The sequence below is a fragment of the Chiroxiphia lanceolata genome, chromosome 11, assembly GCF_009829145.1.
Source record: "Chiroxiphia lanceolata isolate bChiLan1 chromosome 11, bChiLan1.pri, whole genome shotgun sequence".
In the NCBI taxonomy this organism is placed as follows: Eukaryota; Metazoa; Chordata; class Aves; order Passeriformes; family Pipridae; genus Chiroxiphia; species Chiroxiphia lanceolata.
The window spans coordinates 6710604-6737115 of record NC_045647.1 but is presented as its reverse complement, the minus strand read 5'-3'; the positions used below and the strand labels follow the sequence as shown (position 1 = coordinate 6737115).

Below are 26512 nucleotides of genomic sequence, written 5' to 3'. Positions count from 1 at the left end.
GAGAATAAAGAACTTGGAAATGTCCAGTCCCATATATGGCTGCAAAGGGTTTCTTTTACTAATTTGACCCTTTCCCCAAGGTTTAAAAATTCTCCTTAAAATTTGAGAAGTGCAAAGCTCATCAGAAGATACAGCTGAAAAATACAGCCTAAGAAAACCGAGCAGGAAAAACATTCCGAGGTTGTGTCACAGCCCCAGCAAACCTCTCCAAGGGGCTAAACACCTCCCCACAGCCAGGCAGTACCAAAAACCTGAAGTTGGCCTTTTGGGAATTGGGGCTGACAGCTAAAATTAGGACTTGCTTGAGAAAGAGCAGCCACTGGCAGTAAGTTGGGAATGTGTCTGAACTTTGGGAAAGGACACGAGGTAACAAGAGAGGGCTCATCTCCTGAGCAAAGCAGAAGAGGATAGACACCTGAGTCATGACTTCCCCAATGCAGCAGAAGAAACAAAGAATAAGGACAAGTTAAGATCAAGCCCACTGCTCCCAGCCTGGATGTACATTGTCCTCTGGCTGCAGCTCACTTATTAAACAAGCAATGCTGGAAAACTGTCGCCTTGCCTTGCACAAAGGGCACGGGGGAAATGGGCAGCACATTCCCCCCCTAGCCCCACAGGCAGCTGTGCAGAGCTGGGGACAGCCCATGGCACAGGCTGCACTGGCAGCACCCACATTCACCCCGTCGCTGCCAGTGCAGCAGCAAACTGGGAGTCCCTGGGATTCAGTGCATCCCTGGGAAACATCGGCATGGAGTCCAGTGAAATGGCATCCCAGCCTGGGAGAGCGCCAGTGGGGCAGGCCTGGCTCTCACCTGCCATGAGGGGATCTTCATGGCCAAGAGGGTCAGGTTGGGCTCCCCTCACCCCGCAGCTGAGCAGCAGCCCTTCAACAAACCAAGGAAGGACAGTGTTTGTAACATCACCACTTCCCTGCTTTTGACCATAGCCTTGGCCACGCGAGCTCTGGAGTTCCTGTAAATCCATCCCAGAGAGCCTCGAGAACAATGTCCTCCTCTGCACACGGATGCCCCGATGCACTTTGCTCCAGGTTTCCGTGCTCAACCCCTGCATGTCACCAATGCCTGGGGATAAAGAAGTGGCTTCACTGGCTCAGCTGAGCTCTCGGCTCTGCCCTCCGAGGAGCGGTCGGTCATTAAAGCTGCCGCACAACGCGGCAGACCACAACATCCCTGCTAATTGCCGATCCCGTGTGCAGGCAGGGGGAACAGGAGGCTCTGCTCTTTGTGAATCCTGTGCTGTAGAGGCAACAGCACCGCCTAGGACCATAGGAAAAATTACTGAAGGGACCCTAGAGCAAAGTGAGAGCACTCAGGAGAGGCACACGAGGGAATGGAACTGCTTTCCCAAGGCTGACAGGCTCCTCAAAGCAAGTCGTAAGGAGAAATCTGCTGTTGCACAGCTACACCTGTTTGTAAGCAGCCTCTTTGTTCACCAAGGCAGGATTAGCCTGACATGGATTTAGATACTGCTCAGATTTTTACGGTGCATAACTGTCAACCAGGGAGGTGTCTGACACAGCTGGATCCCGCTTCACCCGATGCCAAATGTGCGTGTGGCAGAGTGGGAGCCTCCAGGCTGTGGAAAGACCAAGACTCATTGATTAGGGCTGGTTTAATGACAGAAGTCGGGAGTCCGGATCGCGTGCAGCCAATCCTGCTCTGACCAGGGGAAAAAGTGGAGGCAGAGAATAGAAATGTGCCTGACGCGTATGTATTTTACACACTCGCTTCTGTTTTTCCGAAGGCTGAAATAATCCCCACGTATGACAGCAGCGAGCACGCAGGGTCTGACAAGGCTGTGATTTGCGAGGGAGCACACCCCGCACTTCTGCCTCCCAACATTAATGCGAGCTGACAATGGTAGAGGCCTGGGCTCACATGACTTTAATCAGCGCTGCCCTAAGCCATCAGAATCACATTAATTATTTCAGGGCTTTTCTTTTTGGATGAACAGAGAGCTCGTATGAAAAGCAAGAGCCTTCTGCTCAGCCTCTTCACGAACCTCTTGCCCAGGTTTGTGAGGTGGGCTGTGCCCAGCTGCAGGTTTTGGCACCCATCGGGGACTGTCGGTGAAGTTTCACACCATCTTACAACACAGCAAACACCTCACTCGCTCTGCTTCCCCAAAGCTCCCGGGAGAGAATTCTGCTTTCCCTCACTCCCAACAGATAACTGCAAACTTTCAGGCTTAAGTATTTAATTTCCTTTAAAAATAAAACACTTCTTTTTGTTGCATACACATAACACATTAATTTCTTCCATAATATCATGCATGGAGCTTTAGAGATACTTTAGATCACGGCTTCTGTGCTGCTAGCTAACATGTCATCCAGGTAACAGCTTTACATGGATATAAGATCAGAGGGGACAAGAAAATACTGTTCTATTGTTGCTTTTTAAAAAAAAATTAGGAATCTTACACCTGCAGCACAATCCTGCTCAGTATGAAAATGCCTCCAGAGCAAACACCCAGACAGCTGACTGTATTCCCTGGGAACTGTAATCATGCTCCGTTCATGCTTTGTCTCTCTCGACAAGGTGCGTGCTTTCCCATTCCGTTAATAATTCAGCCAAGGGTACTCAAGAAAACTCAGGGAGTTAATGGAAAAGGTTGGTGCCTATGAGCACCCGACAGGAATTGCTATCTGGCAAGAAGGTGGAGCCTCCCATCTTTCTAAAAGGAAACAATAGCTGTCTTTTTTGGTAAGTTAAATGACTGAGAAGCTCATCTGTCAGGGAAGCGGATCTGTAAACCTGAGGCTTTATTTGCAAACAAGTCCCCCTTCCGTACTGCATTCCTCTCTCGTCTCCCCATGCAGCAGGAGCCGTGCAAGGTAATCATGGTTGCAACAGAAAGACAACTTAAAACAATCAAGACCCACAAAGCAAACAAGCCAAACTCATGCCTTTCCCCTTCAGAGCAGACAAACAGACAAAAAATAGTAGCTGAGAAGTGCTTACCGACTTTGGGCTCTTCTTTGGGACCGGCAGTCCTGAAAAATGGCAACAAGGGAAAAATAAACATTAGCATTAAACGTTACCTTCCCTTAAAGAAAAATCCCTAGGTGTATCATCCGAACGTAGCCATCTGCAGAGTTATGTCAGCTTTCGCTCTCGCATCGGAGTTACCAGTCTGTTCATATCGAATCAAAGCACAGGGAGAGGGAGAGCGAGCGAGAGACGGGAGTGGGGAAGAGGGAGCGGGGGGAGCGCTCTATCTGCATTAGCTATGCTGACTTGTGCTGCAGCAGCCGGGAGGCTGGGAGAGAAACCCACAGCCCTCAGCGGCTGCCGAAACCCAGCGCTCGGGCAGAATCTCAAATGCTCCCCTGGATTACGGGAGACTTAGCTCACAATTAAGCCGAGGCTCTTTCCTTTTGACGCGATCGGCTCGGTGATTTTATCGGACCAATCGCGGAGGCGCAGGGCAAACAGGTTGATTTTTTAAAAAGTATTCCTCCAGAAATTGATTTTTGAACGGGAAAATGGGCACTGGCTTGAGCCTAGAGGTGCGGGCTGGGCAAAGGAAAACAAAAGCATGAGGAAGAATAAGCTTTTATCTCTAAAAATGTGAATATTACTGAGAAAACACGTTTTCCTTCCTATCCATCCTCAGTGTAAATCTTTGAAGCCAGAGGTTTTATCTGTTAGCTACAATTTCAGAGAGCTGTGGCTTGAGAACAAGCACTACCAGTGCCTTGACCCCTGGGGGGGAAGCTCAGGAGCTTGGAGAAGGGCGGTTTACACAGGTTGCAGTTGATGTAAAGGAAGAAACAACTGGGAGGGCACCAGGGAAGGTTTTTTCAAGGACAATTTTGCATTTTGAAGCAGCCTCTTACTCGCTCTGTGATGAGCAAGAGAACTCAAGAGAGATTTCAATCAACTACTTGTGCACAGAGCCCAGTTGCCAGCAGCAAAGGAAACACTTGTCCAGGGGTTTACCTACAAATGCAGGAAAAGCTCTTTCTTGTGCCTTTTGCAAGAATGCCCAAGACCTCCCTTTCCTATAACTGTTGGAAGAGAGGAAACTCCCCATATTTTGCTCTGTGTGACACTCCAGAAACAAACATAAACCTAAACACAGATTACATTGCACATTAAGTGCTCAGTAATTCAGATGTTTGAAATCTGCTTTTGTCTTTAGCATGTGATTTATGTGGCATTTATGCCGCATTACGTTTTCTACTTTATGCATTTTGTTTATTCTAAAACCCATGCCCTCATCTAACTTTAACACAGAGGATAAAATAAGTGATGCAAGTGAATTACAAATCTGTCTAGGAAGATGCCTATTTTAAGGTAATTTGGGAGACGTTAGTTCTGAACAGGGAAGATCCACAATTAAAAATTATAAACAGAGCTCACTTTGCTGTTGCTCTCAAACTGGAATGCATACTGCAACGAGGATTTTAAATGAAATATTTTCAAGCTTTTGAGGAATATCTGTGCTCTGCATGTCACTGATGCATTCCCAGCCAATAGCTGATATACCTCCAGGCACTGATTGATCGAGGGACAATGAAACATCAAAACTGTTTGAACTAAACAATCAAGACTGCAGCTTCATTTTTGCTGACGGGGACTGTGTTTGTATAATACACTTAAAGAGGAAAGCGCTAATAATGTTCATGGCAAGTCACATTTTTAACAGGCATCATTTATCACAGAGATAAACACACAGATAGAGATTCTCCTCTCTCTCTCCCCCTCTTTCCACATGCGTGCACACACGTTTACTCTCCCTTTCCAAGAGATGCTCTTTCCTATTAAATCAATAGGTAGAACAGATCCCCGTGCACACATGCACCCTTAACACACCAGCATGAAACAGAAAAGATATTACAGCAATTTAAATGCTCCCTCCAAAATATAAAGCAGAAATGCAGCTGGGCTGTCCATTCATATTGTATCAGAATTCAGTTTATTGCATCACAAACATTAAACGTTAAAATTTAAATAGTATGAAGTACTGAACAAACCTTTCCTTCAAGTTTGTCATTAATTTTGCCTGTTCCAATCCCAAAGAGATGGAAAGTAGTTGAAAAGTAATGGAAAACACATCAAGACCATTGTTTGGTGAGTCCTTCAGAGGCCAGTGTATCTTACAGTGTCACTGCTCTGTGCCAGACTTTGTTGCAGAACAAGCAATAATTGACTTTTCACCAAAATAAGTGACTGCAGAACACGTTACCAAATGTTAGTAGTTTTTCATGGGACAAGCTTATAGTCAGGGGAATAACCTGCCTGTACATTTTCCTGTGAAAATGTTATTTATTCATCTAATTAGGGTCTCATTTCAGAACTCCAGCTCTTGACGCAGCAGGCCAAATGAGCAAATGATAGGTATAATGGGTAGTTTTCATGCTCAGATGATGGAATGGATACAGTATTTAACAGTGATGAACACGAAAAGCTTGAATAACCCCCAAATCCTGGGAGCATCACTAGTGAGAAAATGCCAAGCTTTTCTGAAAAGCTTTTGGGAAAGACATTGCCCAAGCCTATGAATCTGGAATATTGACAGCTCTGAATTACAATATTCATCTTTTGATTCCATTAACGTGTCTCATCACTGCTCACGCTATGCCTTGTTTGGAAGCTCATCCTTCCAAGGCTGCCCGTTCTCCCCTGAAGCCTCACTGCAAATTTTTCAGAGGTAAATGGGCCAAGCAAGCATGGACTTAACACCCAGCTTGCATCTTTCTGGCATTGTCCACCTTTTTAGTGGTTGGAGTAATAACTTCACATCCCTGGCTAAGAGAAGCCAAAAGGCTTGTCCCTGCTTTGATACTAGAATAGTAATAGTTTATACTGACACTGCAGTACAATTCCTCTGTGATTTGCTGCCTATGGACACCTCTCACCAGTACCTGAAATGTATCTTCTAATTTTGTGGAGTTTTGGAGATGCAGATTAGAGAAGATGAAAGAGTCAAGCAAGTTAATGGGACTGTTGTCATCACAGAGTTAACAATGTTTTAAAACAAACAAGCACATCTGGCAAACAATGTCAATATGACCTAAAACCCCTTGAATGGGCTCATTGTAGCTACTTACTAAATGTGCCTGGAATTAAATTAATTAGAAAACACAAATTACTCCCCTCTAAATAACAATGTAATAAAGCAACTGCTTAATGAAAAATATCAGTGATCAGTGAGCAATCCACAAGAACAAAAAAAGGGATTGTAATCAAACTAAATTCACAGACTCGTCAGCAAGACAAGAAAGGCTTCATACAAGGTTAGTCAAAAATGAGTCAGATGCAGGGATCTAAATTAAACTAATTATCACAGAGATTATTACATTTATCTTAACAAAACCCTCTCTCTTTTCTCGCCAGTACTCCCTAAAGCTCTATGTACAGCTGGCTGCATCCATCTGCTCAACTACATTTTGTAACATAGGGTAAAAAATGCAAATCATTAAGCAAGTTTTGTAGCATGACTTAGGCACTCTTAATGCCATCACCCATCAGGAGCTGTATTTCTGTTGCGTGACACTGTGCTATGTTGTGAGCAAAGTGGCCCATGAATTAAGGCCTCAACTCAGCTTACTTCATATGTGGCACGTGTTAATTGTTCAGTCTTATGTGGTACAACTTTTGGAGCTGGGAAGCTGTAAGGTTCCTAACCCTGCCTATGATGAGTTCATGGAAGAACACATGGGACAAAACTGTGACCCCAAGTGTTGCTGTTTCTAACATGCAATTCTCCTCTATTCTTACAGGAACATTTTTTCTCAACTCCTTTGTCTTTATGCAACCTAATTAACATGGGAAGGGAACACATCACATGGTAAATTCTGCTTTACTGAGCATATACAAATGCAATGTGTGACTACAGACCCATACCACAGCCTGGGCCTGATTCTGGTGAAAGCTCAGAAGGCCATAAATGCTCAAAAATTATCTAAAGGGACACCAGACACAATGTGCCCTGCTTCACAGCCCCATGTTTTAAAGATGGTAGATCAAAATTATCTAAAGTTGAATCCTAAGGAACATCTACCTCTAGGTTCCATAGAGTCATCCATGTGGAGGCCAGCTGTGTGAAAACTTTGCTCTTCACCACACACACACACAAAAGTATATATTTCAATGGGATTTCAACTCAAGTTGGAACAATTCAATATCAGTTTGCACAATCCACTCACAGGACAAAGGTTCCTGGAATTGCTAAGAGCCAGTCTGGAAGCCAGACTATCATCTTATTTATGGCTTAAAACATCTGAGGCTACTGCTCAACGTTTTAAAGTTTTGGGGTGGTTTTGCACATGAAGGAGAAAACCAGCTGTGTCTAGATCTTCATTTCTTGCAATTCCTTAACACTTCCAAACTGGACAACTTGTGGACCATCTATATCCAACAGCAAAATAAGGCATGTGTGAGTCTAAGTGGAAAGGTCACCCATTAGGTTTTGCCATTATGTTGTCTTCAGCCCAGAGTGCACAAATGTTGAAAATTAGTTGAAGATGAATAAAAACACAAGAAAAAGATTTCAGACTGTGTCATAAGGTTAACATTTACAGAGAAAATGTTCCTGCCTGGAAAAAAAACCAACCCTCAAGCTTTCTAAATAGTGCTTACACCATGCTGAATAAAAACCAAAGGCTGTATCAAAGAAAACAGACACTTTGAAAGATGAGGTTTAGGTAAAGTACCAGAGTCTGGGGGTACACAACCATGTACCTGGCATGGAACATTGATTACTGCTTTCTGTGTGCAAAACAAGGAACTTTAAATAATTAATGCTAATGGCCATTAGTGCTGCCAGGGGGGCAGGGAATGGGAGGTTGATGGTGACAAAGCAATTCCCTTGATTCTGTATAATCCATTGCCAAAGAATTTCTAATAAAGGACAAACACTACCTAAAAAAGTAGATGAAAGTTGGTCTTTTACAGACTGGAGAAAGAACAAGAATAACCTGCAGCAAGAGAGGCAAACCTATGCAGGCATAAGGAGCACCATCATGAAGAAATCCCCTACCTGTCCCTGCCCAACTTTTCTGCTTGTCATCGTGATTTGCACAACAAGAGTGTCACTGCACTAGCAAAAAATTAGCTATGCAATACAAGCTTTAAGCAAGAGAATAATTTACACTGCAGGAACATAGCTCTGCCATAAATCAAGTTTGGTAACTTCCAAATGCAGTGAAAAATGCCACATTTCTAATGCTAATGTTCAATGCTAATGCTAAGAAAGCAATGTTTTGAAGAGATCATCTTGGGCATTATTAACCCACTGTCACTGACAAAAAGCATAATGAGGCATAGAACATTATTGCCATTAACATGAATTTCAGTTCTAGATGCTCTAAAGATGTTAAATTGTATTAGCCTCAAATACTCATTTTTGGTTGGGATGCTAAACAATTCCTCCTCGTTAAAGTCTCAGTCATATTTTCAGCATCTCAAACGAGAATTGATTTTAGAAGCGATGAAAAAGATATAGGCTAATAAAATGCTATTTAATTACTATGAAAATATAAATTTAACTATGCAGTAATATATATAAGGTAATGCCAAGACAGTAAGATAATAAAGAGCTTGAGAATTAGCGTGACAATTACCATCTAGCCTATGGTTGAAAGCATGTCAGCAGTTCTTGCATTTTTATTTTGAAGCTCATTAAATGAAGAGCTTACCATAAAGCTCGAGCTGTTGGAGTCATACGCTTAAATGAAAATCTTTGTTAATATTTAAACAATTATGTACATGGACATTAAATTTCTGAAATCTCACGAATTTTAGAAGCTAAATACCAGAATCAGAAAGTAATGAGAGACTCTCATGTTCTTCTTGCATAGATAAGGGTGTGTGTATACACAGGTATTATATATCTATTTTTCACATACATAAGCATACATGTGTGGCTATGCATGAAGGTAACCATTCTTTTCCAGAAGCCCACAAAATCCAGGTTACAAGCTTTATTTCTGGAACACATCTCACAGTTTTTGGGGCATGCTGCAAGTTTGAAGATGTCCAGCCCCAAAGCCCCTCTCCTCAGCTGCCTATCCCTTGGCATGGCCACGTAGGTACCAAAGGGCAGCAGCACCTCAAGGCCAATCCCACATGCCACTCCAAACTCAGTATAGACGACACTAGAGAGGAAAAACCATATTTTGCTACTGTCACATCACTATTTATGCTGCTCAGTGAGAGTATTTGTCTTCAGACTTACCACAGCATTGCTACAAGGTGTAAATCCACATGCCCAAACTCGGTGGCTTATGGCACATTCTCATATTTCATATTTAGAGAGCAGCCTGCACAATGGGGATGCCTGTAAATAGGGCTCTCTTGGCATTAGTTTGATTTTGCTATTAATAAATAACATCCCTTAATAGTAAGCTAATATTTTACAGAATGCTTAGCCAGATTCAGACCTGAGGAGTGCAAAGGCACATACGGCACACTAAGACAGAAAACCTTTACTAGGGGACAATGATTTTACAGATGTTTTTGCAAAACATAACTTTATTAGTTTAAAAATAGTTTTCTATTAAAATAAATCAGTAACTCAATATAATTTCAAGTATGTAGTTGTACATCTCAGAAACTATCCCTGAAAGATGGAGACAAACCCCCTGATATTTATTTACCTGCACATCCCTACCAACATCACCTTTATGCACCCCCAGCCACAGTGCCCTGACCAGCATCCTCACCCAGCTGTGTCACCTCCCTGAAGCTCAGTCTCCTCAACCAAGACAGTCTGGTCTACAAGTCCTGTCAACTTCTTGAGTCCAACTCATGGTACTCTGCAGATCTTCTGGCACAAAAGACATAGGTTAACAGGTTCTTAAAGATGGTATACTCCTCCTTACTATCACCATCACAAAAATAAGTCTATTTGACCCGGAAAAAATAAACTTTAAAATGAATAAACATAACATCCCAATGCAGAATGGGAAAAAATTTAAATTGAGAATGGTGAGAGTTTGAGACAGGTGGATAGATATTTAAAAACAATCTGTTACAGAACAAAACCAGTGACTAGTCCATTACAAAGCCATCCTTCTTCCTCAGTTTTGCCCACCTGCTCTGCTTTTAATGACTCTCCAAATGTATTTATTTACAGTGATAAAGACTTTCGTTGGATTTCTGATACCTCATTAGTTCTGTTATGACTGGTTATTACAATGCCAAATCAGGGCAGCAGCTACTGCACCTACCTGCAATGTCACTGATAAAACCTCCTTATTTACAAGTATATGCACACCAAAATGCCACCCAGGTGGTATGTAAGGGTAGGAGGAAAAACTGAGTGGAATGAAACCCTCCTTGCTGCACACCTCCAAGTCTGCTCCATTTCCTGCTTTGCAAATCCTGATGAAGATGTGGGAGGCACACCTCCAGCTAAAGCTGCCTTATCTAATGCACAGTGTTAGGTTCTGCTGTGCCACCTTGTGTTACATCACATCACATTTGATATAAAAAAGCCTTGTGTGGGTTTGAGTTGCTCCACTTATACCACTTCAGCATTTAATACCAAAACCAAACCAAAACATAAGGGGGGATGGCGGGGGGGAAAAGCGCCAACTTTCAAAACCTCAAGTTGGGGAGAAAAAAAAAAAAAAAGCCTTCAGGAAGAGTTTCAGAGCTCTCATCTTTCAATTGCTAAGCAAGCCCCTGTTTTCTTCTCATCTCAGAGCCTACTGCTTTCTGCAAGATAAGGTGGTTTGGGCAATAAAACATCCTGATGAGAAGATTTCAGCCATGTTTTTTTCTCCCAGCAGTCAGAAAATGCTCTGGTTTTCTTACTGATGCTAAAGCAGATCTAGACTCCCTGCCACAAAAAGGCAGCCATGCGTGTAATGTGCACAGCACCACTATTGTGCTGTCAGCACGCAGGTCTACACAGAACTGATATTATTTCGCTATTACAAACACATTAATTGTTCACCTCCTTAATAATTAAAGTACAGGTTTTCTCCTGGCCTTAAAGCACCCTTTGTGAAATAGCTCAAAACTTTAGGGAATTATATCAACCCTTGAAATTAATCAAAATGTGTAACAAAATGCCAAACAATGAATCAGCAACTGTTCTATCCTATTTTACACTTCCAAGCAACTCTGGAGCTCAGATGACACATATATCTGGGGGACACAAGCTATAGCATAGATAGGCCATGCTGCCACAAAAATGCAGGCTATCTCATGTAAAGCTGATGCTGACCCAAAAAGCAGATTTCACAGGCATCTCTTCATTTGCTTACTCATTTCTAGGAGAGAATCTGTGTAAATGGAGCTAATGAAGGGTAGCTGAGGGGAAAACACTTGTGCCTCCAATGACTAACAGATTAGTGTCAGCACTTCACATGTATCACACCAGCAGTAGCTGGAAATTCTGCAGGCAATTAAAATGTTCATATACCAGTGATGCCAAGTCTCCTTTATTATCAGAACTGTAATATTATAAAGCTACTCTTTTTAGAATCAGGTGTTCATAGATAATGTGCTTTGCTTGGAGTTCCTTAGCCTCCCATAGTTTAGGAAAGGCAATCAGATATGAATACTAGAGGTTTGAAACAAAAAGACAGAAAGAACTCCTGTGTGGTATCTTTATATCTGGAATTTTGGGAGCTTAAAGTAAGATTTTTGCACACTTGGGCTTTTTGATATTTGAATTTGTCACTTACTATTTCAACTGGATGCCTCATACTGAGAAGCTCCAGCACAACGTGGTAATGCTAATTAATTAGTTCCCACAAATGCACTATTTGTATGGACATTAGTAACACATATCAAACTATTTGGTGTCTGAGCCAGCTACCAACAATTACCCTTTGTGGCTGTAGGCATTTGCAGGCACCCAAAACCTTGGTGAAACCCTGCTGCCTCCTGGAGTCTAATGGGAGCCTTGCCATGGATGTCAGCTGCACCACAACTTCTCCCTTTGTGTTTTTGGTAAGCAGAGTCATCCCAAACCTTGTAAATTCAGATCATCAAAAACAAACAGCTAATGTCACTGAGATTAACACCTGTAAAGCACTTTGAAGGGGAAAAACACCGCGTAATCCAAAATATTACATTATTTATAAGACGACCTGATTTTAAATGTTAAATTCGGCTTATTTTTATCACAAAGAGAAAACAAGTTTCTGCTCGCTTGCTTTACAAAACCAATTACCAGTGATCAGTGTATGGTGCTGCATAACAATACACAGCATTGTCCCAAAAAGGCGTATCTAACACTCCGCAGCTGTTACAGGAAAATTAACTTGCACAGTGGATTGAAATACATGCACATAAGCAATTCTAATCAGGGGTATGAACTTCAAACTTCTTATTAAAAATACCCAAACCTGTAACATTTCCTTTATTTCATCTTTTTCTGACTTCAACTGATTCTTGTATCCGCTTCTTGATATACTAGTCCCTCATCAGAATAAGGCTGTAAGAGAATAGTAAATGTGACATCAAACTTGCTTTAAAGTCTCATCAGCTTCTTTTGGCCTTGTTAGAATATAATTCCACTCAACAGAGGGAAGAGAATAACGAAGAGTGACTTGGTGGTTTGGAAAAAAAAAAAAGATGCAGCTATTCTCAACTAAAGGTTCCCTCAGTCCTGCTCCTTCTCTGCACATGAGTTTTAGCAACATATTTTTACTAGGACAGTCTGTTTTCAGAAAATGGAAAGGGCACGCAGGAAAACATTTTAAAAACATTTCATTTCACTTCGAACACAGTTTTTAGAGCAACTTACAAACTTTACTAATTTGATTCCCTTCTTCCCAGGCAAATCTCCTTAAAGGAAATAGTAACAAAAATAAACAAGAGGAAATAAATGAAGAAAGATTTTTAAACGCCAAATAAGATTCCAAGATAATCAGGAAATTCATAACTCTGGAATTATAAAGTAACAACCCTGGAATACAAAGTCATGCACTTGAAAAATAAATCTTGGCATTACACGTGGACATATATTTCTTTAAGCGTTCTACAATTCTGATTTTCTAACTATGACTTGCCAACCAGTGAGGGATGCCTATGAGCTATCAAAAATATTCCCCCACCTGTTAGTTCTGTATGGTATTATTTGTTCTACAAAAGCAGGTATTTTTCAGCTCAAAATAATCTCTACTGAGTTACAAATTGCTGAGAGATTCAACAAACAGGTTTGATGGAAGATACTTGAGTAGAAGGTACTGGGAGCTTTGGTGGTGGTTGTCAGAAGTAAGGCGAGGAAAAAAAGGAGGTGACTTGAAATGAGATTTTCAAAAAATGCAGAGGTGAGTTGAGCACAGCAGAGGGCAGAAAGGAATAAAATCTACTCCTGCTCTGGGGGTTGAGGGAAGGAGCTGCCACATGGTGTGCTGGGGAGGAGAGTAAGAAAAACAACCGTAAAGGTGGCATGCAGGATGACTGGTACCAGCAGCTCTGTGCTCAGCAAGATGGGGCTCACAGGGGTTCCTACGGGTCCAAACACAGGACAAAGACCTCAGTATAAAGCTCTGCTCTCTCTGTACTAGAACTGAAAACACTGCTGGAAACAGTGAACTTCTCTTCCCATTCCACAAGCTTTGGCACTGGTAAACACGCTCTGTGGTAACCATTAGATGATTCCCAGGTTCTGATTTTTGTCCTAAATGCAGTTTGGACTCACTTTCTCTCTAATTCAGCAGCTGCTAAGACAGTTTGAAATTTTCTGGCAGCTCAATGCTTAAGTGGCATGACTTTCAACTCACTCTTCACTGCAAGCCTAAAGGGCAAACAGAAGTGAGTGGCTTGTTCAAAAGAGTTCAAGTCTGCACTGAATAGCTGATTGCAGCTCTAATTACCATGGTTTTACATCATTAGGGATAGCAACTGAAAAGGAGCTCTAATTCCAGCACTTTTTTTTTTTTTTTTTTTGGCTCTTACAGCTCAATGATCCAGTTCCAACACTTCTGCTAAGGACAGGAAGAGGAAACTTTCCATGAGGAGAGAGGTTCTTGATGAACAAGTACAAAGGTAATATTTTTGCTTACAGAATTCAGGCTGACAGGTGTTTGTAGTGGAGCAGAAAGGATGGAGTAGTGACGGAACATCCTCTGAAACCTGCAGCAGCAGCAGATTTCACTCAGCTCAGGTATTTAACGCTCAGTGCCACTGCTCATCTATGCCTGAAAATTGTATTTTGACATTTTAGAGCTCAAAGAGCAATTTGATTTCAATTATTCTATTATAATGTGCAATTACAAGTTTTTATGATATATGGTTTGTAAAGTTTTCCCACTGTGTCTGAGGGATCCTGTGACTCTCTCTCTCCTGGCTGGGGGGAGCCTGAGCTGCAGCAAACAGCGTAAAGAAAGAAAAGCATATGTATTTTTATATTACTATGTGATGTTTCAAAGGCATGAACACAAGACAGAGAGAGAAAAAAAGATGTCCTTCCATTTTAGGCTCCACAAAGAGCCTTCAAGTCCAAGGCAGTGGACTTAAGCATTCACTTCCAGCATAGGAAGGACAAGTTAACTCTTCCCCATGGGAAGTGTGGAGGTTCATTACTCTCACATGCCAAGAGCATCACCAGAACAGCAAGGGAAGGTCCATGTAGCTAAGGAGAGTTGATAGGTTTATTGCTTTAGAGCTTTGTAATTTTGTTCCATTGCTGAAAAATTCTTGTTGTAGTTATATGTGTCACAAGCACCTTCTTAAGCCCACTGAGTCAAGGACCAGCTGAGCAGGACTGTTGGCACAGATCCCTCCCCACTTCCACGTACCTCACTGTTCCCCACAAACACCTTCTATTCCATTGAACCATAAACAAGGGATTTACTGTGGACTTTTACATGAAGGTAAGACTCAGGTGCCCACTGATAAGCATTTAGACAGGTTGATATTGCATCGATTCCTCTTCCCATAAAACACATTTAGTTATGAAACTCTAGTATATTTTTTTTTTCACAAGATGTATTTCCATTCCCCAGTCTAATGTGAATTGGGCACTAGGGAAAGCTATTAGAAATGCCACTGATTTACACATGGCATGTGAGTGACATTTCACCTCCGTGCCTTAACTTTGATCTGAGGCAAAGTTGGAACACATCTTCAGGGGATTACGTAGATCAGGCTCAAGGTTTATACTATTTTTGACCTTCCAGTGAATAAAGATGCAAGTGAGCACTAACTGTGAAAGCTTTGGAGGGAAACTGCCCATTTAAACCTGAACCAACACTGCTCAGTGTAATTCTTGTAACTGAACACAAACTAAACATGTATTTTTGGTTAATCTGAAGGCTGACTTAAAAAAAGAGGGAGAAAAAAGGAAAAAGATAATCCTCTTTAATCAGAGGTAATTCACAAAATATACGAAAAAGATACACAAATGTTTTCACTGAAACAAATGTTAGGTCTTAGTGACTTCAAAAAATACAGCTCAGTAGTTCTGCTGAATAACTTGTACTGAAGCAGCCCCCCACCTGTCCCAAAACAGACACAACTTCCAGAATAAAATTCCCTTGGGAAGCAGGGAAATTATTCTGACAAAATTTTGCTTCTATTATGAATAGAATCTAGGCAGAATGGAGAGATATTTGAGAGCTGCTTATTTCAGTTGATTACTGTGCGTAGACAAGGATTCAATGACAAATGGATTTCAAGTGGCAAATAATATTACCTTCCTTCTCTGTTTGGTTTTTTTTTGATGAAAAGTACTTTATGTACTTTGTAATTACAAGTTTAAAGAACCTTTTCAGCTACAAACATTCAAAATAAAGTTGTGTCTTTTGTGGCCTTATTAAGAGTAGTTCTTTAAAACAACCAAAATGTGTAATCACATTTTCCAGTGCAGGGACAAAAACATATGCTTAATTCTGCATTTTGTAGCCAGGAGCACTGGTTTATTTTGAGGTACACAGCCCCTGAAGGGTCCTGCTGGGTTATCAAGAATCTCCTCTGCTGTTGCAGGCAACATGTCCTATCCCCTTCAAACGTGCTGAGCTTCACCTTCAGGTAGCAAAGCCTTTGTGCCTCCTCCAGTTTGACTCACAGGCCCTAATGGTTTGGCACTTTCTTCTCATTTCCAGTTTAAATTACTCATGGCCAAACAACACACAGTTGTTCTTCAGCCAACTCTTGTGTTTAAGTATCTTCTATCTCTCCCTCCTAATAGAAACAATAATTATTCTGTCCCCTCCGTTGCTTTATTTTGCTAAGCAAAAGCAGCTTTGCTGACCTGCTCTTGCATCCAGCCCAATTAACCCTCTGCACCCTGACTCTGCTCAGCATTCACCCTTCCTGAACCCCTCAAGATACGCTCAGTGAGTTTTATCCTGCACTATGCGCAGGTGAAACAGGGAAACAACAGCAATAATAAAATTAATCCTACAGAGAAGTGATGGGAAAATAAAAAATGAAACGAGATCACAGACAAGGTAAGTTTTCCATGGGGCCTGTGGACTTTGTATTAAAGTATTTATCCCTCTGCCTCAACCCTGCATGAGTCCTGCAAATGATTTCAGATCACAAGTGAGCAGTTGAGGACACAGAGGGGGCATTTCAACTTCATCCCTTCTGAAATCATCCTTCTGTTCCTCACTCTGAGGCAGTGTCAGGATTCTCCCACTCCCGTAAGGCAGCTCTTCAGATGAACACACTTCACAGTAAATATTTTACACACTGCTCTCAGCAGCTCTGGGTTTGCATTTTAACAATTACACCTCCTTGTTGGGAGTGCACCAGCAGCTTGGAGCAGGCAGAGCTTTTCCTGTATATTATACATCTTTTTCTGATATTTTTCCGCCTGATTAGTAATCACTTCTGAAAATCATTTCAACAACTCTGAACACCAGCCTTAGTGTTGCAGGGATGCTTCCTGCACAGCGGGACTGAATGCAAATGCTGGGCTGAAGTAAGGATGCTGACAGCATCTGAGCACTTTCCTCACTGGACACCAGAGGGAGGAGGAGGAAAGGACAAGTGACAGGGAAGCTAAAGAAGAACTGCTTCGAGGGCCCTGAAGGAGCTCATCAGACACTCCAGCCAAGCACATTTCTGCCATTGGACCAAAATAAATAGCGGCACCTTGTCTGGGGATGGTACTGCTGATAAAAGACTTGGCAGGGGTGACACGAGGTCAAGTTACAGGAGAAAGGACCCAAGAGCAGCAGCACTGAGTGTTGGGTGATTTTAGCCAGTCCCATCTTTTTTTTTTTTTTTTTAAATAGAATCACAGAATAGTTTGGGTTGAAAGGGAACTGAGAGATCATCTAGTTCCAATGACCCTGCTGTGAGCACAGACACCTTCCACTAGACCAGGTTGCTCAAAGCTGCATCCAATGTGGCCCTGAACAGATTCAGGGATGGGGCAGCAACAGCTTCCCTGGGCAACCTGTGCCAGGGCCTCATCACTATCACAGTCAAGAATTTCTTCCTAATATCTAATCTAAACCTATTCACTTTCAGTTTAAAGCCAATTCCCCTTGTTCTATCACCACATACCCTTATAAAAAGTCCCTCTCCAGCCATTTTGTAGCCCCTTCAGGTACCAGAAGGTGCTGTAAGGTCTCCCTGAAGCCTTCTCTTCTCCATGTTGGACAACCCCAACTCTCAGTCTTTACTATAGGAGACGTCCTCCATCCCTCTAACCATCTTGTGGCCTCCTCTGGACTTGCTCCAACAGGTCCATGGTTTTCCAGTGCTGGGGCCTCCAGAGCTGGATGCAGCACTGCAGGTGGGATCTTGCAAGGGCAGAGTAGAAAGGCAGTATCCCCTCCCTCAGTTGCTGCTTTGGAGCAGCCCAGGACACAGGTGGTTTCTGGGTTGCCAGCACACACAGCCAGGGCACATCCAGCCTCCCATCCACCAGCATCACCTTACAAGCTTTGCACAAACCTGACTGTTTTCGGTTCTGGGGCTACTACTGTCCATACTCTGCTTGGCTTCTCTGCCACAGCTTGAGTGCCTTTTGGTCCAGCTTTCTTCTGGGTGTGAAGAGAAACCTGTTTTCAGTGATTAACTGCGGGTCCAGGCCCATCACAGTCTCTGAGTCCTGTACCACGAGAGTGTGAAATTTGAAACTGCAGGTGCTCTGTGCTGAGATGGAAATGACAGGACCTGGAGGGAGCGAGGCAGGCAGTTCAAGGAGACTGATATGGAACCTGTCTAGGAAGGTGATAGCAAATGCTCAACATGTGGTTAGTTTCTCAATTAACATTTTTTTAAAAAAAGAGAGATTCAACAAGATATTACCAGGGAACTATTTACTATTTTATTAAAACTATGCTTTTATTTCCTCATCAAATCTTTTAATTATGCCTTCAAGGCATAAGGAGGATTATTAAATGTCAGGCACAATTCAAATAATTAATGTATGGTGTTACCAGATATACATGCACTCTCCAGGAGGATTAATAATAGCTGCTATTTTTCTTCCAGCCATATTTTCTCCATAATACATATATTAATCATGAGAACGCAGTGCATTTTTTAAATCTCTACAGTACCTTAAGTCTTTAAGGAACTCACACTTTGAAAATTGGCGAATTCTTAATATATTCTGTTCTCTACTTTTTAATTTACTATCAAAATACAAAAACACAGTAAGCACTTGGAAAGGAAGGAATATAGGAATGGTAGTGCATTCTCCAGAGCTATTAATTGCAGAACCAATGTCTTCAATGCCTCGAAACAGGTCTTTGAAAACAACAAACCAGACTTGTAAATTCAGGAAGCAACCTGTCCCCAGTTAAAATGGGCTGGCTTTTGTTGCTCACTAACTACAATCAAAACACTTTAAACTAAAGTAATAAGAAAAGTACTTTTATTGCACACACTCCTCTCAGAGCTGGTTGGAGGCTGTGTCCAGTACCTACTCGTTAGCTTAACTTTGTTCATCCCTGTGAGGCAATGTGTGTGTTTTCCATAAAAACCACTACATGGGACAGTGAGGCCAGAGTTTGTCCCTCTGAGATCCCCACTGACAATGCCAGAGCAGAGGGAGCGAGAGTTGGCCCCTGTGCTCTTGACTTTGCACTCAACAGCTGACCTGGAGCTTCCCTGTGAGTTTGACCCTATTCCAGTAATCTTAATCCACAGGATAAAAGTGTGCTATGAGAGGTGGGGGGTGCTTCCTCCAGTTACTTTACCCTTATTATGTGTAGGGAAAGAGTTCCAGTAGATGGACTGATCGTTGACAGGCTACCTGCCATCCATGCTCCATGTGGGCTGCAGACATACTGCCTGGGGGACAGGTTTTGTACCTGCTGGTGGCCTCAGCAACGCAACAAAAAATGAGCAGTGGTCCCCAAGTGCACAGCAAACAAATGTGTCCAAAAATTGCTTACAACCTGGAGAAGTTAAAATTCTCTCCTACACTCCCAGCTGTATCCCAAGCATAACCCTTCCCCAGTGAAGAGTGATTGAGTATCTGATTTTGAACACTGCAAATTACAGGATGTATCACCAGCCTTTTCCATCGCCCAGAACAGCTCAAGAAATGTCCATCTTCTATTTAAAACACGCAAGTTTTACAAGCATGAGACCAAGGTTTGTTATGCAAGTAAAGATGTAGCCACACGTTTAACCACAGCACCCTTCAGCCCATTCCCAGAGGATGTGTGCAGTGCCTGTGCCCATGGGAACCTGTGCACCCCTGCCAGTGCAGCATCACACAATAAATAGTTTTAATCATCTATGTGACCTGACAACTGCCAACCTGGGGCAGCTCCTACACCTCAGGACAAAAACCATTTCCCCAGAGAAGCTTAGGAGAGCAGAGCAGATCTTTCATGACACGTTTTTTTTGTTTTTTTTTTTTAAATTTCAAAAAGAAATTTTTTTAAAGCGGTTTTGAAGACTTACCTCCTCGCTGCACCAGCAACGTGACTTCGCTTCCCTTAGGACATTCAATCAGCATATCCACCACCTGGTTGTGAGTGAGGCTCTGCACATTCTTCTTGTTGACCTCTACTATGAGGTCGCCCTCCTTCAAGCCGCGGCACCTCGGGCTGTCCACAATTTGTTTCACTCTTTGGCCGCCCCCACCGGGACTGTCTGCTATAGTAAACCCAAAGCCCATTGGCCCTTTCACTATATGCACAGTTATGAGTTCAGGTTGTGTTGCTATCGAAGATGCCAAAGAGACCGTGTCATTGGGGTACCCATGGGGTCCGTTGGAGGAGACCTCAGCCGGGCTGCTGGGTCTGGCCTCCTTTGTGCCATTTACTTTCCCTGTTTTACTACTGTGGCTCGCTGGGGAGTCATAATTTTCCTGCCCGTTCACAATGATCGGTTCTTTGTCCAAAATTGCCACGGATGTGACCAGGCTCGTGTTGGGATCGTCGGGGTCGAAGGGCAGGGGGTACCCTCGGCACAGTTCGAGGTCCACGCTGGCACCGATGGGGATGGACTGGAAGATTTTCACCACTTGGGCGTGAGTGTGGCCCAGCACGCAGGTGTCGTTCACGCTGACTATGACGTCCCCTGCAGAGGCACAGATACACAAACACATATATTTTGTGCACCCCAGGAGGGTGAGGACTAGAGCCTGAGAGCAGATCTGCAGCATCCACAGGTGCCACTCACAGGCAGCAGCAGCAGCATTTCAGTACAAGGAAGGAGGGTGGTGGCACTTGGGTGAGCAAGAACTCCCTGCACACAGAGGATTCACTACATAAAGCCTTTATGTACATAAACATTTTTGAAAGTGAAAATGGAATTGGCTCACGTAAGAAATTAATGAATTCAAATGATGGTATATGGCCCGTTTAACAGCTATTTTGAAGTCCGGTTCTCAGTGTTCCACACTGTGCTACACTGACATATGATAGAAACAAAACTGAGAGCACGTGAGAGCTGTAACAGAAGGCTCTCAAACACCAACTGCTCAAATACAGTGCCACATGTCATGTCTCATAATTCAGGCTGAAATCTAGGTATCGATTAAGTTATGAGTCATTTTATTAACACTGGGGCTACAAAACAGGGATGTTTATTGCTGTGCTGCTCGACCTGCAAGTGAGGAGTTGTGATCTCAGATGAATCCTAAGAAGATTTCATAGAATCAAGATTGAAAAAGACCTCTGAGATCAAGTCAAATCATTAACCCAGCACCACCGTGTTCACCACTAAACTGTATTTCATATTTCACCACTAAACCATCGTCCTGGGCCTGATTTCCCCCAAAATAAATTGGCCCTTGGTGCATCCACACAGGGAAATGCAAACTAGCCCACTGCTCTGCCCATTCCTTGGGAGTAACTTTGGAAAGGGGAAAGCAGCACAGCAGAGACAAAAACACATAGTGGTGCAGCCCTACAAAAATCCATCATCCATTGCCACAGTGGGGAGCAGCAACCCATAGCCTGACGTGGGACCCCACAACTACTGGCTTCTCTCCTCAGGGGAGAGCAGGAGCTGGAAGAGCCCCAGTTGGATATTTTGACATCTGAAATTCCATCTTAAGTGCCTTAAGATTTTGAACATATCCCTCTCAGGGTATCTCGTTGCTGATGGGAAAGCTGAATGCCCTTCCCCAATAAGGGGAAGAGGGCTACAGTCCTTTATGAAAGGCATGGAAAATCAGCTGTATAAAGATAAATCAAAATGGTGGTGATGATTTTGACATAAAGCATCGGTACCTGTTTCCATTTTGCCATCCAGTGCTGCAGGGCCGTCAAGCACCAAACTTTTGATTTGGAGAAATTCATCTGGCTCATCCCCTCCAACGACGGTGAAGCCAAAACCCCTGCTGCTTTTCCTTAGCTTGGTGTGGATGAACTTGCCTTTCAACTCAGAAGGGTTTCGTGTAAAAAAAGGTTTTCCTGTGCAGGAAGTTTGGAAAAAAAAATCTATAAACGGGCAGACAAGAGTGTTTGATCTCTTCTTCCTCTGTCCCTCCCCGTTCTAACAAGTACACAGACAAACACAGCGGTGTGCAGGGACAGGACTGCACTTCACTCCTGCATCCTCTCATCTCACGGCACTCCACCCGTCTCCTTGGATCCAGCCATGCAGTAAAATGTGTGAACAAAAACCCCAGTACCTGGCACTTTGTTAGCTGTGGTCGTGCACACCAAAGCCCAAAGGCTACAAAGGGGAAGACATGCTGCTTTAAAGAATGGAATATATTAAAGCTGGGAATGCTTGGTTAGATATGTGTCTTATCTCTGTCCTGAGATGGTTATACCCATCCTGGGAAGGATGGGGCGGGGGCAGCACAAATGCCTCCTACAGGAGTCTGCAGCAAGATTTTCTGCAGAAAGGAACATCATTATGCTTTTCACCACTTGACCTCCTCCAACTCACTGAGGAAAAAGCAACTTCTGAGCTCTGGCAAGACAGTGATATTCTTTAGTACAACCCCCCAGCCCCACCACCCCTACCACCCTGTGACCTCCTCTGGTGAAAAAGTGGAGGATGCTGATGTTGTTCTTTAGACACTGTTTGAAGCCTTTTCTCCTTCTTTTCTGCTCCTTGCCTGTTGTGGATGAAACACTGCCAGTGTGAAGTATGGATCAAAGAGCGGCCCAGGACCGGAGCAGCTGTGCTGGAGGGCTGGTAATGCTCTCTGGGAGCACAGTTCAGAGGGAAAGAGGTGCTGCACAGACAAAAGTGCACCCTTACAAAGCATGTTGCACAGGCTTGGAAAAGGGATCATGGTTGCTGTACTTCACAGTACCAACACTAAACACCTTTGCACTTTTAATTGTTTTTAACGCTTAGACTGCACCACTAAGCCCTCTGGTGACAGCTCCAGGATCAGCAGTGGGTATCACAGCCAGGAGAGCTGGCGCACTTTCAAACACCTCGGCAGCATTGCCGTGGGCCTCTGTTCAGAAAGGAGACCTCGAGGGAAAGAGAGGGGATTTGAGACTCATAAGCCTTTGAGTGGGGGAAAAAAATGTATATTTGAAGATTATTCATGAGGGGGCAGAGTGAGGACTTGTAGTCTTCTGCCTTTGAAGGGTAGCATAGGAACACAGTAATCCCGTAGACTGTGGGCAGATGCTCTGCTCAGACTCCAACCTGCAAAAAGCCCTGACTATCAAAGTGCAACCCAATGTCTCAGGTAACAAACATAGCTAAGAACAACCTGCAGTGGGGCTTGGTCCTGGGCTCATTTCTGGTTCAAAAGACAGAATAAACACAGCTTCCTGGTGTCTGCCTACAGATAGAGGCTGAGCTTGCCCTGCAGTAACAGGACAGCAGCACCACAGGCTATGTCCCACCTACAGGATTTAGGAGGAGATCACATTTTAAATTAGTGTTATCTACAAAGCCCAGGCTGGGAGAGTGTTGCCAGGGGCACAAGGAGGGGTCCTTGTGCCCACGTCCATGCCAGCAGTGCCATCAAGGGGAGAGATGGAAACCTCTGGGCACAGGGCTGGGGGATATGGAAGCTGGAAACAGCTGCTGCAAATGGGGAGCAAGAGAAAAGAGAGCAGTGCTGAGAAAGGAAGAGGAAGGAATGAAAGAGAGGAGGAGTCGTCAGCAGGTACCAGGACACATCACTCAGAGTGGTGCTGAGACAGGTTAATTCTCTCCTGTAACACTGCTGCACATTTCGGTGGCTGGCAGTTGGGAGTGGGAAGAGACCCGAGTGATGGGCCCTTTCCATCACTGTGTGCAGATGCTTGGGCAGCCCTTGCATCAGCCTGACAGTGGAAAAGGCAGAGCTGGCTTTCACAGATGTCTCCCTGAGGAAGATCAACGTTTTTGGGGCACTCTGATGACATGCCTAAACCCAGGTGCCTGGTGGTCAGGGTACCATCCTCAGATCTCCCATGCTTTTCCTTGCTGACAGACTGGATTACTCTAATGTACTCTAATACCCCATAGGAACGTGCTGGGGGCTTTGGATACTGCTAAATTCCTCATGTCTATTTTGTAAGGGCTGATCTGCTGCCACCTGCTGCAGAGAGCATTCCCTGGCTCTTCCTGCCTGGAAAGGTTGCCTGGCACAGCAACACTCCTGCCAGACCCACCTTTGGAGACCACAGCTGACCTGCCGAGCATGGGAGCATTTCCCAGTTCCCAGTTGCTCCCAGTTCTGCCAGGAAGATGCATTCCAGCCAGATGCCCCCTCTCTCACCTTCCCCAGGCTCTGGCTCCTTCTGGACAATGCCATTCACTTTCTATGCAATTTAGGTGTAGTCAAAGAGAAGCCTGCTTACAACCACTCGTAACCAGAGAGTGCTTTACTGCAGCAGGTACAAGTGGAACTCCCTGCCCTTGCTGGCAACCTGACCTGGTATTGCTTCAGCTCATGCTGCAAATTCAGGAATGATTCATGTCCTGTCTCATTAGTTACTTAAGACAAGCAACTAGTCTGTGAACAATCGGTTACACAGACCACTGACACTAATAAATAAGGCTGTAATAGCCTAAAGTACATAAGTACAACTTCAAAGTACGTCAGACTCTACTATCATTCCCTCCTCATGCAGAGGAATCACAATCCTTTTCTTGATGAACGTGATCTCATTTGCCTTTTGCATGCGGCACCAAATGTGGTCTTGAAACTAGTCTCAAAATCTGTGGGAATTCAGGTAAGCAGGCACATGCCCTGGTGTGCGACACTAGTGACGGAAATATTGCCTTTGCTGGTGGCCGAGGAATTTCACTCTCAGCAAAAAACCTTGTTGCTCTTTTACAACCCATTTAACAAGGTTGTTACCTTGCACTGGTGCTTCCCGAACTGCCTCTTGGTTGTTTGAAACATGGTTTGGAGCAGCGGGTGGTGGGAGAGATGGACACTCCTCTGTCCATTCTGGAGAGGCAGAGAGGGAAATGTTACTTGTTTCACAGCAGCATTAGGAGCTGCTGCAGAGCACATGCTGTGAGTGTGGAGTTCAGGCAGAGGAGATGTGAGAAGCATGGCAAGAGAGGAAACAGAGTCACAGACAGAGGGAATGAAATGAACGGGAAAAAACAGTTCTGGAGGATCTCTATGTCCAGGTCAACTGATCCATCTGCTGGGACATCCTACCTCAAGCTCTTGATTTGCATCTATTTGGACTTGATATTTAAATGAAATCTATTCCCCGTGGCACTCATGGCACCTAAGTAGAAGAACAAGCCCAAATGCCACATGCCCCTCACTGCAGTTGGGCTGCATTTGAAGAAAAAAATAAATTAAACAAAGTAAGAAAGAAAAAAAAAGAGGGGGGAGGGGAGGAAAAAAAAAGTGTTTCAAAATAATGAAATTACTTCACATGTAAGAGCCTGACATCTTCCAAAGGTCTTGGGTTAAGAAATCTCTCGTGTAGAGGGTTTTCCAGTGCATGTAAATGCCCACTACTCATCCCCTTTGACAGCCTGAGTCCCAGTACAGACTGGAACACCACCCACCATCTACTTGAACTACTTGATGGAGCAGATTAAACAGGAAAACATCTGTTTTACTTGGTTTTGGGAAGTCTATAAACTCTCCAGAAATAAAGGACATCTAAAGAAAAATCTTTCCTCTCTAACAAGCCTGAAAGCTTCTGTGTTTAAGTTGTTACAATATGGTCTAGATTTTCTCCTTTGCTGCATCTTATGTGAAGGGCAAACACAACATTTCCTGTGCACATGACTTTGCCTTTAAACACTAAGGCCACAGAAGGAAGGACAAACACTTTGTCATGGTGCTGCCATGGCAAGGGAGGGCACGTTCCCTCATGAACACCCCGACCATGATGCCCTCAGGGGTGCCAACCTTCTGGAGGCTGTTGCTGTTGCTCGAGCTGTTTCTTCCTCTTTGCTTCAAGAACTGGGTTTTCATACTGTGTCTTCCGGTTGATGTGGCTGGAGATGAAAGAGAGCAATAAATTAGGAAACCCTTTATGCAAACAGAATGAATGAGGGCCAGGCATGAAACTCCTCTTTCTGAGGAAAGGAGTAAAAGACCAAACAAACCCAACAGCAGTGAGTGTGGAGCAAGGCTCACCTAGTATTGCCAAATACAGTATTTAGAAAAACAAGAGGATTCCAGTACTGATATGATGTCTTGAGTAGGAATGGCTAATTCCTCCAAACACATTAAAGTAGTGATCTATCTGTGAAAAATGAGATTAAAGGAGAAAAGGTGCTCTGTCTGATTGCATTTCAAAAGACAGGCCTGTAGCATCCCTGCTTTAATCAGATTCCCAGAGGTGCAGTCATTCCCTGGCTCACCAAAGTTAAAACTGAACAAAACAAATAAACCCCAACCACTGGTAATGATATCTGTCAGTGATCTGATCAATGCACACCAGGTGTCTTAAAAATATCTGCAGGGGAGCACACTATGAGCTGGGCTCCAAATGAATCAAAATCTATCCAGAATCAGCCACCATCAAATGCTCCCAGTGGAAACCAGCATTGGTGAAACTTCAGCTGTACTCGTTAGGCAGCTTTTGACCAGTATGAGATGTTGAGAGTCAATACTTCTTACCAATCTCAGGAAAATGAAAAAAAGCAGCCCAGCCCCAGCACAGCAGACCAGCCATGCACTCCACAAGAGGATTAACCATCTTATGAAACCAAGTGAGGAACACCAGCCTCAGATGCTGGGGTGGTGGGGGCACGTCTGGGACTCC

The 26512-nt window shown here is 43.6% G+C and overlaps 1 protein-coding gene across 28 annotated transcripts in view; it reads right to left on the bottom strand.

Moving 5' to 3' along the window:
* MAGI1 (membrane associated guanylate kinase, WW and PDZ domain containing 1) overlaps window positions 1-26512 on the bottom strand; it is a 337306-nt gene that overhangs the window by 34813 nt on the left and 275981 nt on the right. For 22 of the 28 annotated variants that reach the window (XM_032698643.1, XM_032698646.1, XM_032698647.1 and 19 more), the window contains 5 exons: window positions 25651-25739; window positions 24628-24720; window positions 21590-21772; window positions 19812-20432; window positions 2982-3013 (listed from right to left, as the gene is read on the bottom strand). In XM_032698643.1, the coding sequence (XP_032554534.1) occupies window positions 2982-3013; window positions 19812-20432; window positions 21590-21772; window positions 24628-24720; window positions 25651-25739 (1018 nt within the window). The remainder of the gene's footprint in view (window positions 1-2981; window positions 3014-19811; window positions 20433-21589; window positions 21773-24627; window positions 24721-25650; window positions 25740-26512) is intronic. The other 6 variants (XM_032698654.1, XM_032698655.1, XM_032698657.1 and 3 more) reach the window with 1 other exon arrangement.